The sequence below is a fragment of the Capra hircus genome, chromosome 3, assembly GCF_001704415.2.
Source record: "Capra hircus breed San Clemente chromosome 3, ASM170441v1, whole genome shotgun sequence".
Classification (NCBI taxonomy): domain Eukaryota; kingdom Metazoa; phylum Chordata; class Mammalia; order Artiodactyla; family Bovidae; genus Capra; species Capra hircus.
This window is the reverse complement of record NC_030810.1, coordinates 42,946,974-42,974,491: the sequence shown is the minus strand read 5'-3', so window position 1 is coordinate 42,974,491 and position 27,518 is coordinate 42,946,974. Positions and strand designations below refer to the sequence as shown.

The 27,518-nt window shown below is 43.0% G+C and overlaps 1 protein-coding gene across 2 annotated transcripts in view; it reads right to left on the bottom strand.

The window, feature by feature from the left end:
- Positions 4,128–27,518, bottom strand: part of IL12RB2 (interleukin 12 receptor subunit beta 2) — a 72,239-nt gene continuing 48,848 nt past the window's right edge. Inside the window, exons 10-15 of one of the 2 annotated variants that reach the window (XM_018045355.1) lie at positions 25,351–25,449; positions 25,102–25,260; positions 20,631–20,768; positions 13,314–13,404; positions 10,520–10,619; positions 4,128–5,765 (exon numbers count right to left, since the gene is read on the bottom strand). In XM_018045355.1, the coding sequence (XP_017900844.1) occupies positions 5,226–5,765; positions 10,520–10,619; positions 13,314–13,404; positions 20,631–20,768; positions 25,102–25,260; positions 25,351–25,449 (1,127 nt within the window). In that variant the 3' untranslated portion in view covers positions 4,128–5,225. The remainder of the gene's footprint in view (positions 5,766–10,519; positions 10,620–13,313; positions 13,405–20,630; positions 20,769–25,101; positions 25,261–25,350; positions 25,450–27,518) is intronic. The other variant, XM_018045361.1, reaches the window with a different exon arrangement.

The following is a 27,518-nucleotide window of genomic DNA, read 5'->3' as shown; positions in this document are numbered from 1 at the left end:
CATTTGGATTGGTCCACCCTCCACTCCAGCCCTGCATTTTAAGTCAGAAAGTAGAGCTGGAAGTCACGACTGAAATAGAGAAGTGCTTTGGATGCTGTATAATGCTCAGTGAAAATAAAAATAAGCTGAGTTCTCTTTAGGAGAAAAAGGACAGTTTATTAAGAGAAAATCACCGTTATAATAATCAGCACCTCCTAATGACACCCAAATATGGATGTTCCTCCTTACCTCCCCCCCCCCCTCAGGATCATCAGTTTCTTGTCACTTAAAGTTATTAAACTTTTATCTGCAGATTTTTAGAGGAAAAATTTTGAGATGTATCCGTAGCTGGAGAAATTATTGGCTAACTGTCCTTTCTAGCTATTTTTAATCTATTGCAAGCACATGAAAAGTGGGTATTTTTAACAACAACAAGAAAGTCTATACAGCTGTTCTGAAAGTTAACCTGCCAGAGACCAGAGGGATCTAAAGGGAGTGTTTATAGGAGTGCAAAGGAATCCAGTCATCCGCAGTTGCGGGAGAGTGAGAGAAGAAACAGGAAATTGTGAAAAAGAAGGCAAATGGTCTTTAATGCCCTCTGTGATGGAATAAGGTTAAGATTTCTTTTTATAAATGAAATCTCCGGTTTTCACCTTGATATTTTTGGCTAGGGATGAGGGTCGTGAGGTTCTTAGGAAAAACCATGTTAATGCAGGTTACGATCTTTCTGGTGAAAATCCAGGACCTATGAAAACCGGTCTCGATCAGAATCTCGTAACAGCTTTTACTGTATTTTGTTGGGTCCAGTTACCTGTGGGTAGTGTTAAAATCTGAAATTGGAAAAGGGAAGATACGGACTCCACCTGACATTCTCTTGCCTAGGCAAGGCCAGGGTTCCTTGTGGAAGAATTCTTCACAGTCGTGGGAATTGATGTGGCCTGAATTAATTTAAAGGGACCTTGTGGCATCACATAATAGGTCTGTATGTTTCTTGGAGATGTGATTGAAATCTCAGCCAAATTAAGAATGGTTTTGCCTCTTATAAATAAAAGAACCATCAACAAAATGTGGAACCAGTTACCATAGAATAAAGGAAAGGCATTTATGTTTCAATAATTCATACAAGCAACACAACTGAATAAAAACGGCCCTAATTCGATTATACTTAGGAAACAGCCATGTTTGGAAAAAATCAGGTTAAGCTGGATGGAGCTATAGATATTTTAATTAAAGAGAGAACACACTGTTCTGGTTACTTTTCTATTTGGAAGGCATTTTTTTTTTTTGCATAATGTTTTCATTCATAGTTTTAAAATACTTTCCAGTGTCCTTAAAATAATGGACTTTCTCAGAAGTGTTACTTTCCATCTGTGACCTACTGTGTACCTTGTAAGATTTAGATAGCTGAGTAGATAAGTTAGCAAACTTGGTGCCAGATTTGTCCTGCTGTCATTTAAGATTTTCCTGCTTTTTAGGTATTTTCCTAAAGAACCAAGAATGCTCTAGAACTTTAGAAGTATGGAAATGCCAGTTTTTGATTATCTAGTAACAATAGGTTCAAAGATTTTTATGGAATCACAGGTATTGTCAACTACAGCTAGAATCCCAATTGATAAAAAATTTGTTGTGCAGTCACTTGCATAGAGAAGAATTAGAGTAGTTGAAAGTTAAGCTCTAAAACCAGACTGTGGTATCAGGTTCTAATAGTATAACTTGGTTTTAGTTAACTTGTACCATAGTTTTCTCATCTCTGAAGTGAAGAGAACACCTACCTTAAACTAGTCATGGTGAGGCCTGAGTTACACCTCTTGAAAACTGCATGGACTAAGTACTATGTTAGAGGTTGTGGATCATTATTAGCAATTCCTGTAAGAATGGGAGTAAAGGCAAAAATTGGCTTGTTATATAAACTTATTTCAAAGATCCATTGCTTCAGTTACTACTCTTTTAACATCCATCCCCCTCTAGTCAATGCTGTGATAAAGCTTTTTTATTCACTTTATGATATTTATACAGGTTTAGTCTACATTGCTAGGAAAGGAGTTCCTGACTCAAATTTTACTGAATATTGCCCAGCTGCCTCCAGAAAAGAGCCAACTAACAGTACTCTTAACCTGCTAATTTTTAATGTTTTTAATTTGGTAAGGGAAAAATGGTACTTAATTTTTACTTCTTTGATAAAACAGGTGTGTTTTTTCATGCTTATTGGGTATTTATATGAATTTTGTGAGTTGCTCACTCAGTCCATTTTTCTTTGAAGTGATGGTTCTTTTTTCATATTAATCTGTAAGTTATCTGGCATATCTTGAAAATATTTTTATCTTATGGGTATCTTTGTGGGTATTTTATAAAATACCCATATTTTATGGGTGTGTTTTGAAAAGTTTTTATTGGAAATTTATTCTAGTGTAGACTGATGTAAAAATATGACTTGTTTCTTTCCATCATCAGTTGGCCAACTGATTAAATTCCTAATCCTTTTTTTCCCCCCCACTAGCATGAAGAAGAGGACTTTCTGATCTCTTTATTCTAGAGAGTGATTAATTTGAGGGTTTACCTATTAGCCTTTCATAAGGGTGGATAATGTGAATGTCCTTGAGTCCTGCAGGCTAGAAAGAGAAGAACAGGGCTTCTTTGGAAGGCTTGAGCAGTGATACTGGGACAGATGACAGCTACATCAGGTGGAAGAAAAAGAGCCTGATGGAGAAAACCAAGAATCGAGTAAGGGGTACTGACTAGAATAGAATGTGCCTAGCTTGGCATCTCTTTCACTGGTATCTGGGCATTGGTGAGTTGCAGCTGTAGGCTATTCGTGGAAGCTGAGAAATTGGGACAGGGTGGAGGGGAAAAGGCACTAAAGGGAAAGAACTAGATAACAGCTTGGCTTTCCTGTTGCTTATAAGAAAGATAGAGGCCCAGGAAATGGAGTTTCTGGCTTCTGGTAAAGAGGGTCTTTTTAATGAATAATTGAAGGTAATGATCTTTACACACAAATTGGTAGAGATGCCCGTGAATTCACTGAGAATGAACTTGAACTCTGTTTGTAGTATTTAGGTCCCAGAGAATTAAGGAATTTGATAATTTCAATAGAGCGGAGATTTCTGGGTTGGCTTTTGGGATGTGTATCAGGAGTGAGGATTTAAAGTATTTCGAATTTTCCTGAGGAATGAAAGCCTGGCTATATAAATATTGGTGAGCTCTACTAGGCTTGGTAAATGAGGCAATCTGATCTAGGAATTTTACTTGTGTGTGGGAAGGAAGGAAGATTATAAAAACTATTCGGAGCAAGGGCAGAATGAGGTTACCTATCCTGTCATTCATGGAAAAGAGGGCATTTTATCTGCCAGAGTGCGCAGCCAAAGGCATGCTCAAACATGTTTTTGGTAGCTCAGCAGTAAACAATCCAGCTGCAATGAAGGAGACTTGCAGGAGACATGGGTTCGATCCCCGGGTCGGGAAGGTGCCCTGGAGGAGGAAATGCAGCCCACTCCAGTATTTCTGCCTGGGAGATTCCATGGACAGAGGACCCTGGAGGAGGAAATGCAGCCCACTCCAGTATTTCTGCCTGGGAGATTCCATGGACAGAGGACCCTGGTGAGTAACAGTCCATGGGGTGGCAGAGAGTCAGATACAGCTTAACAGCAACATGTATTGCAGTAGTGCTGTCAGTCAATGGTAGGGTAGAGTCGGGGTTGAGAATGAAGAGGATTACAAGCAAATGCAATTGTCTCAATAAAGAAGCAGGCATAGCTGGACTGCCTTCTAGAACAGAAGAACAAGGTGGAGGCGGTGGCAGGAGACATGTCTTACTTTGTATTGATAACCTACTCTATCAGTCTGATTCTCCAGCAGGCACGGTGCTGGAGAATCAGATTGCTGTGATACCTGCCTTCAGGTTACTTACAGTCCAGTAGAGAAAAAGTGCATTGTACAAGGGGAGTGCTGAGGAGGCTTCTGCATCCTGAGAAGGAGATGTTTAAGAAAACAATTGAGGACTGCAGTACCACCTGGGGCTTTAAGGGAAGGGAAAAGGAAGTGGTGGTGGTTTTGTTGCTAAATCATGTCTGACTCTTTGTGACCCCAGGGACTGTAGCCCACCAGGCTCCTCGGTCCATGGGATTCTCCAGGCAAGAATACTGGAGTGAGTTGCCATTTCCTTCTCCAAGGGAAAAGGTTTGGGTGGTTAAAAAGGAGACTGGAACCTGTGTGTTGAAGCGGGAGGGGAAGAATGGCTAAAATGGCTATTAATAATCAAAAGAAAGCAAATACAGGAACAGCAGGTATTGCAAGAAACAAGTTGGCTCTTACTCTCAAGAGGTGACAGTTTGGACTGCTTCTGAGCTGGCAGCTTTGTCTGTCATGACCTATTGCAGAGTCAAACAAGGGGCTCCACAGCCTGGGTGCAGACAAGCTAGTGCTGAAGCTGCGGAGATGCAAGGAACCATGCAGTGGGGGTGCTACACAGCAGTTAAACAGAGTAGAATAGATGTGTAAGGAAGAAGCTTAAGCTTTTCAAATAAATCCTGGGAGAACTAACTATGTTAGTCTGGAATGGCAGGAGGCATGGATGAAGAGTTAAACATGACCTACCAGAACATTTGTATCTCAGGGCGATGGGATATACTGATCTAAACAGATGTGGTCTATAGTAGCAACTCTATATACAGTTGACCCTTAAACAGTGTGGTGATTAGGGGCATGAACTCCCCTCTGCAGTTGAAAATCTGCATATAACTTTTAGTTGGCCTTCTGTATCTGTGGCTCAGCACCCAACAATGGATCATGTAGTACTGTAGAATTTATTATTTAAAAAAATATGCATATAGGTGGACCCATACAGCTCAAACACGTATTATTCAAGGTCAAGTATAAATGGTTGTTGAATGAATGGTCCTCTGCACTGTTTGCCATTGCTAGTAAGAGTTTTGGTTTCTACTATTGTCTTTCTCCTTTCTGGACAACATAGACAAGAAAGTTGCAAGAACCCAGATTGGAATTTCTAGGTCCACACAGCAGTGGATGTAATCTTAAGGCTCTGCAGAAGGCAAGATGAGGTATCTGCATTTGATTACAGCCAACTCTCAGTTCCTGAGATTCACCCTGAGCTGGCTTACCTGCCCTCTAGCTGCACCCAGATCTGACGGAAGCACCCAGAGGTAATGACCACTGGAGCAGGTGTCTGGGTAGACAGGACATGCCTTGCCGGTTGGAGGTACATCAGCTTTCCAAACTTCAAGCTTCGCCACTCAGAGCATGAGGGAGCCACACCCCATCTTTAACTGGTCCAGAGTCAACTTCTCACCACAGGAGAAGGTAAGTGGGCGAAGGGAACTTGAGGGGAAAATGGAAAGAGAGATGTGCTGAGGCAGTTCTTCCAGAGGATCAGTTATGGGAGCCTCATGTGAAGGGAGATAATTCATGTTGGAGGGTAAGTAGCCCTCATGGGTAGGAAGGTAGTCCACTGGGAGGATGGTCAAGGGGCTGGCTGGGTTTCCCGGCTTTGAGTCAGGGCCCTTGCTCCCTAGAACCTTGTATAGGTCCACGCCTTGTCCTGTCTCTGCTGTGAGAGCCCTTGGAGGTGGTGGGCTTGAGGCACTGTACTCTGTGTCTTCCTCAGAGGTATAGTGACCTTGGACTCCTTGTCCCTTTTCTGACCAGCTGGGGTGATGGGGAGGTCTGAAGACTGGTGTCACTCGACAAAGGACTTCGTTGATAACCAGGGGCTCAGGTTCTTCAGGAGTGGCCCAGTCTGTCAGGAGCCTATCCAAGGCCAGCTGTGTCTTTTCCTGAGAAAGGGAAAGAAGAGGCTCATATGGGTATGATGAGTAAGTAGCCTTGACAACCAACTTGTTCAGGGTTCCAAAAGGCCTCGCAGCCTGCACTACCTACTCAGCTCGAGGCAGAAAACTGTGGGCCCTTAACTTTGGGAGGTAAGAGAGGCAGTTAACATTGTTGGCGAGCCGTGGACTCCTCTCAGCCCCTAGCAGTGAGTGAGTCACTATCCCACTCAACCGTCAGCTAGGCTGTTTCTGGTGAGTCAAACTGCACCAGCTGCTTTTCCTCTAGCATAGAAGGCACAGTGGGTGCAGAGGAAAGGCTGAGCTTGCAGCTGTCTGGGGAGGAGGCATGGAAGACTTTAAAAGGATGATACTAGAGCTGAATCCTGAGAGGTGTATAGTTTTTCCTAGGTAAGGAGCTGGTGGGGCAAGGAGGATTGGTCTGCTCTGGAAGCTGCTAGTTCTTTCTTGGGACAGGCACACTAAGGCTTTAGAAAGAGAAGGAGGTCACATGATGAAGGGACTTTTAAGGGATACTTAAGAGTTTGGGCTTTGATACAACTGCTGAAAGGTTTTTGGCAGGGTAATATCCTTGTCAGTTCTGCTCTTAAGACTCCTCTAGAATAACTTATTGGGAAGAAGTTTTCATCCTTTCCTCACTATAGCTAATTTTGTCTGTTACTCTTCTTGCTCTGTCTTTCTCAACATCTGGTTGGTTACATCTCCTTTCCAAGCATACTACTGATTCCTGAGTCCAAGTTTAAGTACTCTATTGACCTTTCTTTTTATAGGCATTATTGGGCTCTCCCCATACTTGAAACTTTCTTTTATGCTGCCTGCTTGATTTTTCTGAAGAAGAGTTCCAAAGCCCACTTTCAGGAAGCCCCTAGTGACTGTTCCCCACACTGGATTCCTACAACAGCAAAGAAGCCAGCTGTTAGATTCTTGGCACAAGATGCTTTATACTGTTACTTAAAAAAAAAAAAAAAAAAGGCAAACCCCGCCCCCTCCCCAAAACATGTTTGTCAGCTGCAAGCAGGGACCAGATTTTATAGGAGGAAGATAATAAAACTAGCCTTTGTCTAGGGCAAACCCTGAGGACTAATCCCAGCTCTGAGAATCTACAGCTTGGGAAAACGCAATACACCTCTCTGGCCTTTGAATCACTTACCTGTAAGATGCCAAGCTGTGCGAGAATGGTATGATCTATACTGGGCACTGAGGTCCTCTCCCTTGCCTCAAGCATGGCAAGTGTCCCCAAAGTGAATAACAATGCCATCTCAGGGCAGACTTCTACAAAGGGCCCCGAGCAGCCATAGGGTAGGTGTGTACTTTTCTTTTCAGAGCCTGCTCTTTTCCTATTGCTAAGCAATCTGGCCCTGGCACATTGGTCTGGCTTGAAACATGGCTGGCAGCTGCCAAAACACTGTAACCACCACTAGGGAGGGATCACAGAGAGTGAGGATCACCTTGTATTCATAAGGCAAGGCTCTGCCTTTTGACAGTTCTGGTAGTACCAACAGAGGGTGTACCTCAGAACTTTTACAAAGCAGGCCCCCTGGCTGACAAGATCATGGGGCAAGGCCTCTTGGACCAGTAATAACTCAGGTATATCATAGGAACTATTTTAAGCTTTTACAAGCTCAAAATGGATAACATCCCAGTATTCCCTTTATGCTTGGGCCTTTTCCTCTCGAGTTTAAAGACCATGTCTTTTTGGCCACATTTTAAGAAATGGTAGGTGGCTCAGACGGTAAAGAATCTGCCTGCGATGCAGGAAACCTGGGTTCAATCCCTGGGTGGGGAAGATTCCCTGGAGAAGGGAATGGCAATCCATTCTAGTATTCTTGCCTGGAGAATCACATGGACAGGCTACAGCCCATGGGGTTGCAAAGGGTCACACATGACTAAGCAACTGATACTTTCACTTTCAGGGGAATGTAAAGTCTGGGAACTCAAAGCACATTTTGTTGGAGGTGAAAGACTATTGTTTCTGATGTCTGCCCCAGCCTGTCACCAAAAGAGCAGTTTGGCCCTTTAAAAATAGTCTACCCCTTGCAAGGGTCTAGTGACGTGGGGTTCTGAGGCTGCCACAAGGCGATGGCATGTTTAATTTTTTTTTTTTAATTTTCTAATTTATTGTTTTTTTTTTTTTTTGCAAAAGAAATATAGGGACATAGTCTTGTAAATTTTTTTTTTTTCTGTTCAAAGAGAATTTGTAATAAAAATTAAGTGGCCTTCATGCCTTCAACTGCCTCCCCAAAGACAACCACCATTACCAGTTTCATATTTAGGCTTCCAGAAATATCCTGTGCACATGTTGGAGAGAGAGAGAGAGAGTGTGTGTGTGTGTGTGTGTGTGTGTGTGTGTGTGTGTATAATCACCTTCCTTTTATACAAATGAGAATCCACTTTAGACAATTACTACAAACTGCTTTTTTTCACCTTTATACTAGAGATTTAGATAGATATAGATCTCAGTTTTGTTTTTAGTAGTTTCATAACCTCTTACTGTACAGATATACCCAAATGTTTAAACTGGCCCCCTGGTGGCAGGTTACATTATGTAATGTTTGGCTTCTATTTATAACGCTGCAATGAAAATACTCATACTGTAGAACTTCGGGCATGTGTGTGGCAATTTCTGTTATTGTTTCCCTGTGTTACTTTCTCTAACCCTTTGTTTATCTCAGCACCTCTTCTAAGCTTTTGATGGGCTCTTCAGTGGCTCTGTATGCCTCTGTGTCCCCTCATACCCAGGCAGTGGCAAATAGAGACCATGCCACCAAAGCCACCAGCGTGGGAGCCAGGTGTCTGTGACTGACCCGGAGCTGCTCCCCACTGTGCTATTTCAGGCTTTCAGGACATGGGACTATGGCATCTCAGCATTGGAAGAGAGAGGCCTTAGAGCTCAGCTTATTCAACTCCTGGCACCTGAATCCCCTCTAACACTAGCAGTGGCATCCTTATTGAGTACATTCCCATAGGTCATTACAATATTGCCTCCAAGTGAGGGTCCAGTGTGGGAACACCTCTTGAGTTAGTCTTTTCAGCTCAGAGGCACTGACCGCTGGAAACACCTCCCTCACCCTGTGCTGAAGACCTTTTAGAACATTTAAAAGTATAATGGCAGACAGCACATCCTACTTATATGTGAACCCAGGATCCACCTACTAGTCAACTAACACTGGACAAGTTACTGAATCCTCTGTGCCTCAGCTTCCTTATTTGAGAAATGGGGACGATCACATTATAACCTCATAAAGCTGTTGTACAGGTTAGATGTTAATACATGAAAATTTTTTCACAGTGCCTGGCATAGAGAATGTACATTATATTTTATACATAAACATTGTGTGATATGTTATATATCATAATATAATATATAATTATATATCAAATACTCAAATATATATCATATACATGCATACATACATATATTGTTACTATTATACTGTTCTTGCTACTGTAACTTAACAGGGACAAAACTCCTCAACAGAGAAAGAAGACTTCAAGAATAAATCTTCCTGGGAAGAAAATGAATGATCTTTGCCTTGTATGATACATGTGCCTTACATAGCATCTGATTTAGTCTTCACAACAATATATATGAGAGGTATCGTCAACTCCTATTTTATGGAGGATGAAACTAGGGCTCATGTCATCAGACAAGCTCCTCAAGGATCACTGACATAGTAAGTGTCAGAGGTGGCCTTATTTCAAAGGAATTAAACTGTGGTGACTTAAATTCCTACTGACGCAGACATAGCTGGGACCAGCTCTTTCCCTGAGGAGCAGCTGGTACCACTGTCTTTTGGCCTGAGGAAGGGTGTGGATGAGAGAATACATGGGTGACTGAAGAGGAAAAGTCTTGGAGGAACCGGGCTCTAAGACATGCAAGTGGGGGGCTGCTAAGGCCCCAGCTGATGGGAAGAACATGGGCCCCCCGTCCCCCTTTATTCCCCTTCAGTGCATATTCTGGCTCTGCATTCGGATGCCTTCAACTTCAAGGTCCTTGGCCAGAGACCTCTTGCCCGCTGTGAGCTGCTTTCCCCTCCTGGGACTGTGGCAGCAGGTCCCTGCGTGTCCTCTCCTCCCAGCACTCTCCTGTGCTAGCTGAGCAACCTCTCCTGCCTTAAAACCTTTTCCTTGCACAATGGAATGACTTACTGGCTTTCTGCCAAAACCAAAATAGTCTGGGCTCTATTTATCTGTTCTGAGCTCACAAAGGACTGGGAGCATCACAGTAAAAGCTTCAGTGCTTTTGAATTTGGATGAGCCAATGCTCACCAAATACACTTGCTTTTTAAATCTTTTTTTGAAGTAAGCTGAGGTGAGGAGGGGAACATAATGCATAGATAGGAATGGAAAGCTTTGGGTTTTCAGTCTTGGTCATAAGCTTCAGGGGCTTCCCAGGTGGCTCAATGATAAAAGAATCCACCTGACAATGCAAGAGATGTGGTTCGATCCCTGGGTTGGAAAGATTCCCCAGAGTAGGAAATTTCCAACATTCCTGCCTAGAAAATCCTATGGACAGAGGAGCCTGGCAGGCTGCAGCCCATGGAGTTGCAGAAAGTTGGACATGACTGAGTGAGCAGGCACGCATAAGCTTCAGAAAATTACTATGCATGGGGGTGATAACTCAGACGGTAACCTGGTATGATAAACAGCTTACTCACAGGATCTAAGCACCTAGGTTTCCCTGTAACTACAAGGGGAGACTTAGAACCCCATCGACTGGCCAGCACGGCTTTACAGCTTACCTCCACGATAGGATATTTCTTGGCCCAAGTGCTATTTGCTGGATCTGGAATTTCTTTGCTACACCACTGAGGTCTGAGGGCCAAAAGGAGAACAAATACCCTGCAGGTAAAGACAGCATGACATCTGGTTAAGGGCGCACACAGTGGCATGGAACACAGGTTCTTCAGTTCAGTTCAGTCGCTCAGTCGTGTCTGACTCTTTGCGACCCCATGAATCGCAGCACACCAGGCCTCCCTGTCCATCACCAACTCCCGGAGTTCACTCAGACTCATGTCCATCGAGTCCGTGATGCCATCCAGCCATCTCATCCTCTGTCGTCCCCTTCTCCTCCTGCCCCCAATCCCTCCTAGCATCAGAGTCTTTTCCAATGAGTCAGCTTTTCACACAGGTTCTTAGTGAAGTGATTTCAGTGCAGGATTAAGCAAATGAATAAAATGTAAATACTGCAGGAGAAAGATGTTGCCTCACCTAAGGCTGGACTAGTTTTCTATGAAGTCTGGACAGATGATAACACTTGTGCCAAACCACTTAGGGTTTGCTAAATAAACTATGGAACTTTCCCTCAGTATGATGTTTAGCTATCACTGAGCAGCCAAGTGCTCATTCAACAGACACTGACTGAATCCCTAATGTATGACCAGCACAGTGCCACATGCTGCGTGGATAAAACAGCAAATAAGAGGACATGGTCAATACCCTTGGGGAGATTACTATTTAGTAAATTAGAATGTTTATAAAGAGCTTGTAATGGCAAATAAACTGTTTTGCTAAAAGTAAATAAAGACTAAAACAGGATACAAGTGGCATAAACAGCTTGGACATAACCAAGCTTAAAAAAAAAAGCCAAGAAAAAACATACCATATGGAAATATCCAGAAGTAGTTGTATTTGGTGATCAGAGGGTCTTTTATTTCTTTCCACATCTCTGGGTTTTTGAAGATACTTTAAGATGAGTTTATGATGTGGAAGAAAAATCCAAAAAATGTTTCTCACATGCACATGACTTAACTATTTTGCCTTTTTTAAAAAAAACTCAAGAGCAATATGAAGCAGTTTTAAAGATGTGGCTTTAATAAACTTTGTTCAATAAGACTAGTGAGCTGCTGTGATGTATTTAGCCCTTTGAAACGAGATGAGGCCATGTGACTAGGTTTTTTTTTTTTCCCGAAGAAATGTGAGCAAAGGTTCCTGTGACCTAGTATAGATCATGCAGATGAGGAAAGTACCCAAAGGATTGTGGGCCAATAAAATGGAAGACAACTGGGTCCCTAAATGGCTGTGTGGAGCAGAGCTGATGACCAATCGGGATGACACACCTTAAAATTATATGGGAGAAAAATAAGCTATTTTATTAAAGCCACTATATTTGGAGGTTCTTTCTTTCTTTTCTTTTTTTTTTTAACAGCAGATGCCTCTACCCTAACTGATACTATTTCCCTCAGGAGGATGCATGGGATTCTAGTTGACTCTTTGAGTTCAACTTTTTCAAAGTCTACCTAAAAAGAGCTCTGCTTTGAAATATGTATCACATATGAGAGAGCTTTAATAAATGGAAAGCCTTTCAAACAAGTTCAATGGCCAGTAGAAGATGACTTTTCTACTGTGGTTTTTACTTTGATCTCTTCTACTTTACACAACATCTGAAGAAAACTATTGAATAACTAATTCATTAAAAAAATTACTCATACCAAATGGTACATGTTTAAAGAAATTTTAGAAACTATAGTTAAACAAAACCAAGATCACCTATGATTCTATCCCCCTGTTATAACCATTAATATTTTCTGTATATCCTTGGGAAGGAGTATATTAACTGCCATCCAGTGCACGTTTTCCCCTCTTTCTTGGAAGGGGACCCTGATTTACTGGGACAACAAGGAGCCCAGCTAAAAGGTCACAGTTTTAAGCATCTCTTGCCTCATCAAGTTCTGGCCAATGAGATGTCAAAAACGTGTCACATGTGACTTCTTCACATGAAGCCTCCTGAATAGGTAGGTACGGGTGCTTCCCTTCTCCCTAGAGTTGTAGAATGCAGGCCTGATGGCCACAGTTCCTGCAGCCATTGGGCCATGAGGTGAACTTCATGAGGGTCTCATGAGGGCCATGAGGAGAGAAGCCAGTGTCTGGACAGTGCAGCAGAAAAAGGAGCCTAGGTCCCTGATGACCAGGGAGCTCCTACACCAGTCGGTACCTGAGTTGACTTCCTTTACCTGAGTGAGAAGCTTAGCTCATCTGTCCTATTATTTTGGCTTTCTAAGTTATATACAACCAAATTTAATGCTCACTAGTACATCTTACATGTCTGTGTGCATGTGTCTATGCACTATTTTTTTTTTAAAAATGGTAGTACATTTTGTTTTACAACCTGCTTTTTAAAATGCCATATAGCAAATATTCATATGATTTACTTTTCTTCTATATCTGTAATGAATGCATAGTATGCTATATGGCATAAAATATATTGTGATTTATTTATACAATTCCATGTTGTCAGGCATTTAGTTTGCTTAAAATTGTTCTCCTTTTGTGAATAATACTTCAGTGAACATATTTGCCACAAAATACCTGTATATACCTATGATAGAATAAATTTCTAGTTAGAAATTGTTAGGGGAAAGGTTTAATATTATAAAAAGTTAAACACATACTGTCACTCTAAAAAGCTGAATATACTTAGTCTGATACCAGCAATGTATGAGAAAACCATCTTTTTGACCCACAGCAGCAACAGCTATTATATGAAAAAAACAAACAAACAGCTTTTACCAAAGTTGGCAGGTGTAACGAACTTACTTTTGTCGGAAGCAACGCATTGAGAGAATGCCCACCATGATGACAGCCATGAAGATGCTTGGTGCCACAAATGTGCTCCAATTGGCTTTACCTGCAGCAAAAAGTGGAGAAGGCAATGGCACCCGACTCCAGCACTCTTGCCTGGAAAATCCCATGGATGGAGGAGCCTGGTGGGCTGCAGTCCATGGGGTCGCTAAGAGTCGGACACGACTGAATGACTTCACTTTCACGCACTGGAGAAGGAAATGGCAACCCACTCCAGTGTTCTTGCCTGGAGAATCCCAGGGACGGGGAAGCCTGGTGGGCTGCTGTCTATGGGGTCGCATAGAGTCAGACACGACTAAAACAACTTGGCAGCAGCAGCAGCAAAAAGTGAGCAAACCCTGTGACTGAGTTTAGAATGAGTTTAGAAATGTCCTCAATGAACATTTCTAAATACTGACTGTGGGATCCCCCCAGTGGTCCAGTGGCTTGGAGACTGTGCTTCCAATGCAGGGGGCCTGGGTTCGATCACTGGTCAGGGTACTAGACCCCACATACTGCAACTAAGAGTTCACATGCCACAACTAAAGATCTTGCATGCTGCAATTAGGACCCAGCATAGCTAAGTAAATAAGTAAATAAATACTGACAGTTGTGTGAACTCCCTGGGCTTTACAGTTCCTGCGTAGCTGGACTCAGGAACAAGGCTGACTCACTTTTGCCCATTCAGTTAGGGAGAAAGGGCACAAAAGGGCCAATTCTATGGTTTGAACAGAGGAGCTCCAATCCTGCAAGGGCTCCCTCCTCTGCTAGGGGCAGAAGGAAAGGGAGTGTGGTATACAAAGCCCTGGCTGTGACCTGGGAGCCCTGGAGTCTAGTCCTGGCTCTGCCACTGGCTGATGTGTGGACCTCAGATAATTGACCTATAAATGGTGAATGATAACATCTACCTTGCAGGTTGCTGTGGACATTAGAGGTGGTGTATTTAAAGCACATAGCCACGTATCTGAACACAGAAGCCCTCAAGAAATGGTAGCTATTAATTTTACCAAGCCATTGAATAAGCCCTCTAACTTGGGTCTTTGAAATTGTTCTGATTCCTTCCTATAAGCAACATTTCACTATGTATTGGGATTTTCCATTAATTCACCCAACATTTATTGAGTGTAAACCAAGTAACAGGACAGGTTAAATGCTGGAATCCACAGAGGAATAGGACACGGGCTTTGCTGTCTTAAGAAGTCATGAAGATAGTCCAGATGACGGATGTATAAACATGTGAACAGTAAACCATGATGCCATGGGATGCGTGTAAAAACAGCATATACGAGGCACTGTTGCAGAAAACAACATGTGAAGCGGTTTCATGACCAGCGCAGGAAGGTTTCCCCAAGGGCAGGATGTCAGAAGTTTAGAGCTGGATGGCTAGAAGTCCGCTGTGCGGACAAGCTGGGGAAGTGCAGACAGACTGGCAGACTGGGCATGGAAGGAGGAAGCAGAGAGTGCTTCAGCGGCCACAGATGGTCTGGTCTTGCTTTCTAGTACAAATGATGAGTGCATGGCAGAGGATGGAGCTCGACAGGTGAACGGGACCAGGTCACGCAGGGACTGGTAACAAAGCAGTTTGAATTCTCGCTTGAAAGCCCTTGGGAACCATGGATGGGTTGCAACAGGAGGTAGAATTCAGCAACAGGGATCTTGTAGAAAGACTCTTCTTTTGAGAGAGTGAAGAACAGGTTGGGGGTGAGGAGGGTGCACAGGGGGCAATAGAGGCTAGAGGCCTGCTACTCCTATGAGAAGGGTTGTTCCTAGGGCTGAATAGGGGAATTAACGCTGGCAGCCTTGTTACCACCCCACACAACTGGCACGGTCTTACATTTCTTTAGCATTTGCTTTGCTTTCTGGGCAGATGGGACAGGTCTGGAGTACCAGGAGCACAAAGATGCTGAGCCCTTAATCCAATTAACTGCTCACAAGTTTACTTTCATGAGAGTGCTGGGAGATGAGTTGTCAGTTTTCCCAGTGGAAAAGTATCTAGCATAGGGTCCTGAATGATTAACTAGGTAGTCCTTGTCACAAACAAGAATAGCTTGTTTTATGCTTGGAGCAGATGTAAAAGGCACTGCCAGAGAGAACAGTGTAACTTAGCTGGTAGGAGAGAAACCCATGTTAGCTGGGCCACTTCTTCACATATTCAAGTTTAACTTAAACTCAAATCTGAGTCTGATTTGTAGTTCTCACACTTGCCACCTCTATGACCCTGGGTCATCATTGTGCACCTCGTACCTATAAAACGACACCCTAACCCCTCACTCCTGCATTCATTTCCTGTGGAGTGCCTGGTACTGCGCCTGGTGGAGGCATGTGAAACAGCTGCAGTCAGGGTCAAATGAGTGAAGGTGTGTGTCGCAGGGGCTGGATCGTGTCCTCCCACCCTGAAATTCGTATGTAGAAGTTTTAACTTCCAATTCCTCAAAAAGTGACCTTATTTGGAAATAGGGTCATTGCAAAGGCTATTAGTTAAGATAAGGTCGGACTGGAGTAGTTCAGTTCAATTCAGTTCAGTTGCTCAGTTGTGTCCAGCTCTTTGTGACTCTGTAGACTGCAGCTCACCAGGCATCCCTGTCCATCACCAACTCCCAGAGTTCACTCAGACTCATGTCCATTGAGTTGGTGATGCCATCCAACCATCTCATCCTCTGTCGTCCCCTTCTCCTCCTACCCTCAAGCTTTCCCAGCATCAGGGTCTTTTCAGATGAGTCAGTTCTTCGCATCAGATGGCCAAAGTACTGGAGTTTTAGCTTCAGCATCAGTCTTTCCAATGAATATTCAGGACTGATTTCCTTCAGATGGACTGGTTGGATCTCCTTGCAGACCAAGGGACTCTCATGAGTCTTCTCCAACACCACAGTTCAAAAGCATAATTCTTCGGTGCTCAGCCTTCTTCACAGTCCAACTCTCACATCCATACATGACTACTGGAAAAACCATAGCCTTGACTAGACGGACCTTAGTTGGCAAAGTAATGTCTCTGCTTTTGAATATGCTATCTGGGTTGGTCATAACTTTTCTTCCAAGGAGTAAGCGTCTTTTAATTTCATGGCTGCAATCACCATCTGCAGTGATTTTGGAGCCCTCCAAAATAAAGTCTGACACTGTTTCCACTGTTTCCCCATCTATTTCCCATGAAGTGACTGGATGCCATGATCTTCATTTTCTGAATGTTGAGTTTTAAGCCAGTTTTTTCACTCTCCTCTTTCACTTTCATCAAGAGGCTTTTTAGTTCCTCTTCACTTTCTGCCATAAGGGAGGTGTCATCTGCATATCTGAGGTTATTGATATTTCTCCTGCAATCTTGATTCCAGCTTGTGTTTCTTCCAGTCCAGCGTTTCTCATGATGTACTCTGCATAGAAGTTAAATAAGCAGGGTGACAATATGCAGCCTTGACTCCTTTCCCTATTTGGAACCAGTCTGTTGTTCCATGTTCAGTTGTAACTGTTGCTTCCTGGCCTGCATACAGATTTCTCAAGAGGCAGGTCAGGTGGTCTGGCATGCCCATCTCTCTCAGGATTTTCCACAGTTTATTGTGATCCACACAGTCAAAGGCTTTGGCATAGTTAATAAAGCAGAAATAGATGTTTTTCTGGAACTCTCTTGCTTTTTCCAGCAGATGGTGGCAATTTGATCTCTGGTTCCTCTGCCTTTTCTAAAACCAGCTTGAACATCTGGAAGTTCACGGTTTACATATTGCTGAAGCCTGGCTTGGAGAATTTTGAGCATTACTTTATTAGCATGTGAGATGAGTGCAATTGTGCAGTAGTTTGAGCATTCTTTGGCATTGCCTTTCTTTGGGATTGGAATGAAAACTCAGCTTTTCCAGTCCTGTGGCCACTGCTGAGTTTTCCAAATTTGCTGGCATATTGAGTGCAGCACTTTCACAGCATCACCTTTCAGGATTTGAAATAGCTCAACTGGAATGCCATCACCTTCACTAGCTTTGTTCGTAGTGATGCTTTCTAAGGCCCACTTGACTTCGCATAGGTTGTCTGGCTCTAGACGAGTGATCATACCATCGTGATTATCCAGGTCGTGAAGATCTTTTCTGTACAGTTCTTCTGTGTATTCTTGCCACCTCTTCTTAATATCTTCTGCTTCTGTTAGGTCCATACCATTTCTGTCTTTTATCGAGCCCATCTTTGCATGAAATGTTCCCTTGGTATCTCTAATTTTCTTGAAGAGATCTCTAGTCTTTCCCATTCTGTTGTTTTCCTCTATTTCTTTGCATTGATTGCTGAAGAAGGCTTTCTTATCTCTTCTTGCTATTCTTTGGAACTCTGCATTCAGATGCTTATATCTTTCCTTTTCTCCTTTGCTTTTCGCTTCTCTTCTTTTCACAGCTATTTGTAAGGCTTCCCCAGACAGCCATTTTGCTTTTTTGCATTTCTTTTCATGGGGATAATCTTGATCCCTGTTTTACTGTACAATGTCATGAACCTCATTCCATAGTTCATCAGGCACTCTATCTATCAGATCTATGCCCTTAAATCTATTCCTCACTTCCACTGTATAATCATAAGAGATTTGATTTAGGTCATACCTGAATGGTAGGTTTTCCCTACTTTCTTCAATTTAAGTCTGAATTTGGTAATAAGGAGTTCATGATCTGAGCCACAGTCAGCTCCTGGTCTTATTTTTGTTGACTGTATAGAGCTTCTCCATCTTCGGCTGGAAAGAATATAATCAACTGATACCCCATGCCCAAGGTAAGAGAAACCCAAGTAAGAAGGTAGGTGTTGCAAGAGGACATCAGAGGGTAGACATGCTGAAACCATACTCACAGAAAACTAGTCAATCTAATCACCCTAGGACCACAGCCTTGTCTAACTCAATGAAACTAAGCCATGCCTGCGGGGCAACCCAAGACGGGTGGGTCATAGTGGAGAGGTCTGACAGAATGTGGTCCACTGGAGAAGGGAATGGCAAACCACTTCAGTATTCTTGCCTTGAGAACCCCAGGAACAGTATGAAAAGGCAAAATGATAGGATACTGAAAGAGGAACTCCCTGGGTCAGTAGGTGCCCAATATGCTACTGGAGATCAGTGGAGAAATAACTCCAGATAGAATGAAGGGATGGAGCCAAAGCAAAAACAATACCCTGTTGTGGATGTGACTGGTGATAGAAGCAAGGTCTGATGCTGTAAAGAGCAATATTGCATAGGAACCTGGAATGTCAGGTCCATGAATCAAGGCAAATTGGAAGTGGTCAAACAAGAGATGGCAAGAGTGAACGTTGACATTCTAGGAATCAGCAAACTAAAATGGACTAGAATGGGTGAATTTAACTCAGATGACCATTATTTCTACTACTGCGGGCAGGAATCCCTCAGAAGAAATGGAGTAGCCATCATGGTCAACAAGAGTCCAAAATGCAGTACTTGGATGCAATCTCAAAAACGACAGAATGATCTCTGTTCGTCTTCAAGGCAAACCATTCAATATCACGGTAATCCAAGTCTATGCCCCAACCAGTAACACTGAAGAAGCTGAAATTGAATGGTTTTATGAAGACCTACAAGACCTTTTAGAACTAATGCCCCCAAAAGATGTCCTTTTCATTCTAGGGGACTGGAATGCAAAAGTAGGACGTCAAGAAACGCCTGGAGTAACAGGCAAATTTGGCCTCGGAATGCGGAATGAAGCAGGGCAAAGACTAATAGAGTTTTGCCAAGAAAATGCACTGGTCATAGCAAACACCCTCTTCCAACAACACAAGAGAAGACTCTACACATAGACATCACCAGATGGTCAACACCAAAATCAGATTGATTATATTCCGAAGAAAGGCAATGCCAAAGAATGCGCAAACTACCGCACAACTGAACTCATCTCATATGCTAGTAAAGTAATGCTCAAAATTCTCCAAGTCAGGCTTCAACAGTACATGAACTGTGAACTTCAAGATGTTCAAACTGGTTTTAGAAAAGGCAGAGGAACCAGGAGCCAGAGATTGCCCCCAGATGTGAGATGAGAGCTGTGGGACAGATTCTCTCACAGCCCTCAAAAGAAGCCAACTCTGCTGACACCTTGTTCTCAGACTTGCAGCCTCCTGAAATGTGAGGAAATCAATCTCTGTTGTTTAAGCTACTTGGTTATTGCGCAAAGTTTCCCGCACACAAAATACACTGTGCAAAGTGCTTAACACAGTGCCTTGAGCATGATAACTATCCGACATGCAAAAGTTGTTTAAAAAAGTAAGATCATGGCATCCAGTACCATCACTTCATGGCAAATGGAAGGGGGAAACGTGGAGGCAGTGACAGATTCTATTTTCTTGGGCTCCAAATCACTGTGGATGGCGACTTCACCCATGAAATTAAAAGATGCTTGCTCCTTGGAAGAAAAGCTATGACAAACCTAGATAGCATATTAAAAAGCAGAGATATCACTCTGCTGACAAGTTCCATATTGTCAAAGCTATGGTTTTTCCAGTCATGTATGGATGTGAGAGTTGTACCATAAAGATGGCTGCCAAAGAATTGATGGTTCTGAGCTGTGGTGTTGGAGAAGACTCTGGAGAGTCCCTTGGACCACAAGGAGATCAAAGCAGCCAATTCTAAAGGAAATTAACCCTGAATATTCATTGGAAGGACTGATGCTGAAGCCGAGGCTTCAACACTTCGGCCACCTGATGCAGAGAGCCTACTCATTGGAAAAGAAAAGACCCCAATGCTGGGAAAGATTGAGGGCAGGAGGAGAAGAGGGCAACAGAGGATGAGATGGTTGGATAGCATCATGGGCTCAGTGGAAATGAGTTTGAGCAAACTCAGGGAGATAGTGAAGGACAGGGAAGCCTGGGGTGCTGCAGTTCAAGGAGTTGCAAAGAGTTGGACAATAGGCAAGAGATGAATCCTCGTTGGGATTATGCTCATCTTTCATTGAACAGATAATCAGAGGACACGTACTATGTGCTGGGTGGTGTTCCAGATCTTGATAATAAGTGATAAACAGACACTAGTTCCTGCCTGTTGGACTCAGAGTTTTGAATAGGGGTCAAGCATAGCATATTATGAAGAAAATATGGATGTGCATTTGGGAAGACTTTCTGGAGGAGGCAACATTTTTGCTGAGTTTTGAAAACTGAGTAGAGACTGTAGCCAAGCAGATAATGAAATGGTAGGGCACTCTAATTAGGGGATATGGCAAACACAAAGATGTAGCAGCAAGCAAGTAATTAGTGAATTAAAGAAAGTCTGATAATCTTCATATCACATAGTGGGAGTATACGCCTATGGAGGAATCCAGTGGACTTGCCCGCTGTAAGGGTGGTTCTTACCTTGCAGACAAAATTCTCTTTCATTTCCTTGGGGGCTTTCACCAGCAGCTGTCAGAGCTGTCATCCACAGAACATATGTCACTCTGGGCTGCAGGCTGTCTATGGGATGTGAATTTGGGGAAAGCCTATAGGGAATTTCTGAAAGGAAGATAAATATAAAGGAGGAAAGGCATGCATTAAAGGAAATGCTTCAATGTGGGCTTTTATTCATATTTATTTGTTAATGCTTCATTTAACTTGAAAAAGAAAAGCACATTGCTGTTTTAAAATAGTCCTAATTCATTAGTACTTAATACTTTGAAAGACCCTAGACACTATCATTTATGAAGGCCCCATGTCACAGCATATCAAAAGAATTAAATTTTTTTTTCTGTGATAAAAATATTTTCAAAGAATGTGTATTATTTTGCTTTTGAGATTATTTAGCTGTAGTAACTCCTTTTATTTCCTATAATTATAATGTTTCTGACATTTATCAGGTATATTTGAGAACTCCTGGGGAGGAAATTAAATATACAAATTGTTTTCAACAGAATTTTCAAGAATTCTATTTCTTAGAAATTTGTGCATTTATCAATTAATGAAATAGACTTGGATTTAATCTCTGATCTGCTTCAATTTGACTTAAAATCTAAAAAATGAGAGCATAGTACTTAGATTTATTTTGGTAGTTTAAGCCTAGATTGTCAGTTCTTTACAGTTTCAGCACCCCTGCAGGTTCTCAGCAGGGGAGATTTGGTTTTTGAGCAATGTGTTGGTGCTGTTTTTCTCCTCCAAGAAATATGAATGTCGGTAGCATTTAGTAAACAGTCAGTCTCCTCCTCCAGGGATCTGCTGGGTGTGAGTTTCAGAGTGAGCTCTCAAAAATTGAGGCGAACTGTAAAATTAAGGCTGGAACTTCCACAGGTGTAGCTTACTTGCTCAGCAGACTTGTCCATGTGCTGGTGATCAAAGTGGAAACCAGAACTCAGCACTGTGTGCCTCAACATCACTATGGGCTTACAAATCCCAGGGTGGGGCTTCCCAGGTGGTGCAGTGGTAAAGAATCTGCCTGCGAATGCAGGAGATGCCCGTTTGATCCCTGGGTTGGGGAGATCCCCTGGAGACGGAAATGGCAACCACTCCAGTATTTTTGCCTGGAAAATTCCATGGACAAAGGACCCTTGTGGGCTACAGTCCATGTGGCCACAAAGACTGACTGAGCACACACAAATCCTAGGGCAAGTTAGATATTCCCCCTGCTTGCTGAATTTATTTCAACAGTCATAACATTTATTATTCACACAAGGCACTGAGACACAGAGTATGCCTCAAAGAGTTCACCATCTATTACTAGTAGGGATAACAGACCCCATGACACTCCCACATCCCTGCTCACTATGGGTGACCAGCAAGATGGAGCCCTGTATTATTGCGTTCACTCTGCCCAAAGGAGCTAAGGCCTCAGCAGATCATTTAACAGCTGTGACTATCAGAGCAATTCCTATATTTTCTATCCTTTTGAGAAAAAGTACCATGTGGAAAATTCCCAACCCTACTTCAGCCTGATGAAATTGCTTGCACAGACTTCAGCTATATGATTAAACCAAATTGTATCTCATTCCCAAGGCAGGGGACTAAAAAAATAATTTGAGAGAGACTTTCTGCTCATCTTGCTGCAGCAAAGCATGCAGGGTGAACATCAGGGAGTCAAATGAGACATTGGAACACAAGGGAAGGTGTTTGAATAGTTTTCGGGGCCAAAAATGTTTACATACACACACACGCACACACATGCATATATTGTATATATCTGAAGAATAAAAACAGAAATTGTGGGAGGAGCAGGGAGGAGAGTGATGGTGTCAGCAATCTGGTTGGCAAATAGGTTGAGTTGAGTAATGGGAGAAAGAAGTCCTGCAGGAAATACTGGTTCTGCTGCCTCATCTGGGCTGTAATCTGGCAGAGATAAAGGAGGCCATTCAGCCCTTGGGTCTGAAACTTTAGGCTGATGGTGGTTAAATTAGAAAGGCACCAGTTTAGGGAGAGGCTAATGGTTGCCAATTATCTGAAAGGTGACCAGTAAGAAGGGCAAGTGGTACCAGGCAAAACTGTTGTTGTTGTTTAGTCACTAAGTTCTGTCTGACTCTTTTGTGACCCTGTGGAATGTAGCCCACTCGGCTCCTCTGTCCATGGGATTCTCCAGGCAAGAATACTGAAATGGGTTGCCATTTCCTTCTCCAGGGGATCTTCCCGACCCACGGATTGAACCCACGTCTCCTGCATTGGCAGGCAGATTGTTTACCACACAGCCACGAGGGAACCAGGCAAAATATTTGCTTGGTTACTGGAAATTAGCTTTGATCTAATCATCTGCACTGGTTTAACAGAGTGCAAGGCAGTATCCACCCATTTGTTACTCAAAAAATACTGTTCTTATTAACACCTACCGGATGCCTGGCTGTACTGCAAGTAAGGGGGAGACAATGGTGACATGGCTTCTGTCTTCATGATGGCAAAAACAGCCAAGTAATAATAAGTAGACTGTGTGTGCCTGTAGAGCAGCGCGCATGGCAGTATCAACACACTTCCAGAGGAGTGGCAGTGGGCTGGAACTGCCTGGGGAAGCAGACACCCCGCCCCAGTGCTATGCCTCTCTCCTGTCCAGGCCGGGTGAAGTGCTCTTACGGCACCCTGCTTGTGCTGTCAGGGGCCAGGCCAGAAGACACCTAAGACAAGGGTCCTTCCTCCTGGGAACTCCATGCTCCTTTTGCTGTTGTGGAGCCTTTCTGGTTTCCTTCTCCCTCCGCCTCCTACCACTCTCTAGAAACTGCACTTGTGGTTGCCAAATGCAACAGGTAGTTGTCAGTCCTTGATTAAAGAATTTACATCACTTCTGTGTACTTTTCCATGGGTAGACTGTGAGCTCTCTGAAGATAGGGAACAGGTCTTATTCATCTGTAAGTGCTAAGAGGGAAACTATCTAAACTGGTACAAAATAGGGTTTTAAATCTGCACCGTCTTCCTTTTAAACTTATTTTAAAATACCTAAGGGATTTGTTGCAAGTAAGGTAGGCAATTTCTTCAACATCTACAAGAACAGATTTTAGAACCATCTAACCATGTTGATCAATTATAAACAGACATCTCAACTTAAATTCTATAAAAATTAACATTTAAGAGGGAGCAAATGTCACATGAAGCATTCCAAATGGCCCAGGATTACATCAATTGATGAAGCGCCTTTAAGGGTACATTTCAGAACTGACTTACCCTGACAGTGGGGAGCAGTTACGTTGAGTGATATGCTGCATTTAGAAATTGTGGATTATTAAGCAGATTGTTCTTACAGTGGAACACTATAGAACTGTTAAAAAGACGAATGAGACAAGTCCATATGGACTGATGTGGAAAGATCTAACTATGGATTGATGCTTTTTGTTGTTTAGTTGCTAGTGAGAGGCAAAGTAAGGTACAGATCAGAATACAGATGGTTGTCCTGAATGAATGCTAGAATATGCATTACATTTTCTTCTGGAAGAACACATGAAGAACTACTAACAGCCTAACGATAGAGGAAAGAATAATTCCCACTTTATATCTTTCTGAAGTATTTGAATGGTTTTACCATATATAAGCATTACTTATATAATAAAAAGTTAATTAGCTTTAAAAGTCATAACTTTTAGAAAAGCAATACTGCAGATCTAAGGTCAAGAGAGAGGACCAGTTCCTCAAGTTTACCAAGTAAAAATCACTCTGCAGGCAGCACTCTGGCACCTATATGGCAGGTCGGCTTTGTTACATTCTTCTTGGACCCAATAATTCTCACTAAGGAATAAAATGGTTGCTTCTTTATGATAAATGCTCCTGAAAGAACTCTGGCTGCCTATAAATACGAAAGGGAGGTTCAAGCCAGGAAAAATAAAACAAAACTGCATAAATCAAAGATTAAAACATTAAATCTGGCAAGTGATTTGGAGCTGCTCAGTGAATGAGTGATGAAATCACTTGAGATAATGCTCTAGCCAGAATTTAATTGCTTTAGTATTATTGCATAATTATGGGTCATAAGGAGTTACTTAAATTGTGTTTTATCCATTTAAGGAGAAAATAACATGCTATGATGGTATTTGCGAGTGTGGGGATTCAAAGGTTTTCCAAACGCATTCCCTGCAAACCTCAAGGGTCTATATAATGCTATCCAAGTGCCTTTATTGCTTTTTGAAATGCTGTCTCCATCTAAGTGAGTTCCTTGAGAGCCTCATTCATTAATTTCATTTCTTCCATTTGCTTGGCATGTAACACATATTCAGTAACTTTGTGAGTGTGTATGTGTTTAGATGTCTTTATTTTTCTTCATTCAATTAACTTTACAAATATTTATTGAGCACCTACTAAGTACTAGGTACAGTGCTAGCACTTGCACACGCTTGTGTTTTCCCAACATCTAAACAGGAAAGGCCCTGTTGCCTTTGTCTCTCACACGTACCACAAAACTGAGGCTGGGAGTTGGAGTCCCGTTCCTTCCAATATATCCTGTAGTGGAGGATGCAGCCCATTTGCTCCCGGGCTGGAATTTCATCCCATGAAATTAAAACGCTCCCTTTTTCCTCTGAGATGGCATTAATGTGGGGGCCACTCAGTGGTGCTGTGAAGTAAAACATAGGAGGCTTTTGTCACCCTCCAAATCCAAACCATTAAACTAGAGCACAGCTGGACGAAAGATCCCAAGACTCACCTTTGTGCTGGGAGTTACCCCGGGTGGAGTTGCACCCTCCCTGGTTCCCTGCAAGTGCATGCACGCGGATTTCATAACAGATGTAGGGTTTTATGTTTTCTGCAAGACATAAAGACAGAGGCTATTCCAGTTCAAAAAAGGGTTTAAACAAAACCACACAGACAGCTTCTGAAACAAAACTCACTTTTAAGGAAAAACTTCGACTTCTACAAATAATTATTTGCTGTTTACAGCAAAGTAAGGGTGGTGTTTTGTAGGCATAGCACTTGAACAGCTCTTCTGATTCCTGATACTTATCATGATCTGACAGGGCAGCAGGGGTGACACGTTCTGGTGTGACTCATCAGGGTGCCGCTCAGTATAATCTACCCCTTTGCCCCTCCCTGCCAGCCCCCAGCCCCCCTACCCACCACGTTCCACTCAGATCTCAGTTGCCTCACAGCTTGGAAGACTGGGAAGATACCTGGGGATGCTAATACTCCTTCCTATCTTTTCAAGTGCTACACTTTGCAGTTTTCTGCCAGTCATTTTCTTGGCACGCTCCCCTGCCCAAACTCCTTATTTCCATGAATCTCAAATGTCAATTTCCTGTAAAGAAAAGGCCCCTCTCATAGATACTGCCCATGACTTATCTTTAAACTCCCAATGAAAATTTAAAGGAAAAAGATTACTTATGTTAGGTAACTAACTGGAGTCTCACGTGGTCAGAGGAAGGACTCTTTCCCACATTGTTCAACGCCCTGCTGTAGGTAGGTCAGGTCCCCTACCCTGACAATTGATTAGGGTTTCACATTTTCTTTTCGAGAAGAGGGATTTTATATCACAGAATAATTTATTACATTGTGTGTTTTCTATAAAAATCCATTATCCCTTAAATATTCCAGCAAGTAGGCAGTACATAAAGCCCAAATATGCAACTACTACTGTCCATGAGGAAATAAAAACTCATACCATGGGCAAGTTCCAAATCGTACTCATGAGCCAAGTGAAGTTGAACAAGGCTTCAATCAGCTTAGTCCTGTCATCCAAAGATGCTTTGTGAGTGGCATCCAGACCCAGAAATCCAAAGGGCAACATGGAATACAGAATCGCTTCATTTGGGAGGGGCTGGTGCCTGGCAGCTCTGTTGCTAGTTCTGGAAGGGACCTATCAACCACAGTGCCAGGTGGGAGTTCCAGATGAGCACATTAGGCAGTTTTGTTGCATTTTGCCATGCAAGGTGTGAGTTCAGGGCAGAGGCCTTGGGAACTGCGACATCAGAAACTTTGGGCTTCTTGTGAATAGCTTGCCCCTAGTGGAGGAGGGCAGGCTTCCTCTGTGGCTCAGATGGTAAAGAGTCTACCTGCAATGCAGGAGACTGGGGTTCAATCCTGGGTTGGGAAGATCCCCAGGAGGAGGCCTTGGCAATCCACTCCAGTATTCTCGCCTGGAGAATCCCATGGACAGAGCAGCCTGGTGGGCTATAGTCCATGGGGTCACAAAGAGTCCAACGCAACTGAGCGACTAACACGTGGAGGAGGGAAGAAAATGTGGCTCCATAACTTAGCTGACACTTTCTTTTTTATGAAGAGTAGAGCCCGAGCAAGCTTGTTCCCCAGTTCTCACCTTAAGAACTCCTCCCATTTTCCTGGCTAATTCTTACACGTGTGTGTATATGTGCTCAGTCAGCCATGTCTGACTCTGCAACCCCATGGACTGTAGACTGGAGGCTCCTCTGTCCATGGAATTTTCCAGTCAAGAATACTGGAGTGGGTTGCCATTGCCTACTCCAGGGGATCTTCCCAACTCAGGGGTCGAACCTGTCTCTCTCGGGTCTCCGGCATGAACACACCCTAATCACTGTCTGCTCCCCACCTCAGAAATTCTTTAGCCTTTGCTGCTGGTGGATGAAGCGCATACTCTTAACATTTTCATTTCTTTTTAGAGTCTGGCCCTGAGTTCCAGGCTTATTTCTCAAGACTCCCATGCATGCACACACACCTAGCGCTCCTGGGCAAAGGCTCTGTCTCCCTGTTCATAAGCTGTCTCTCAGGTGGTTTTTCTGTGGAAAGCTAATTTCACCTGTTAAGTCTGGGAGAAGGCAAACACTAAATGACCAGCAATGAGAAGTAATCATAGAGGAAGTATGATGGTGAGCCCCGATAGCTAGGCATGAGGGAAGGTTTTCT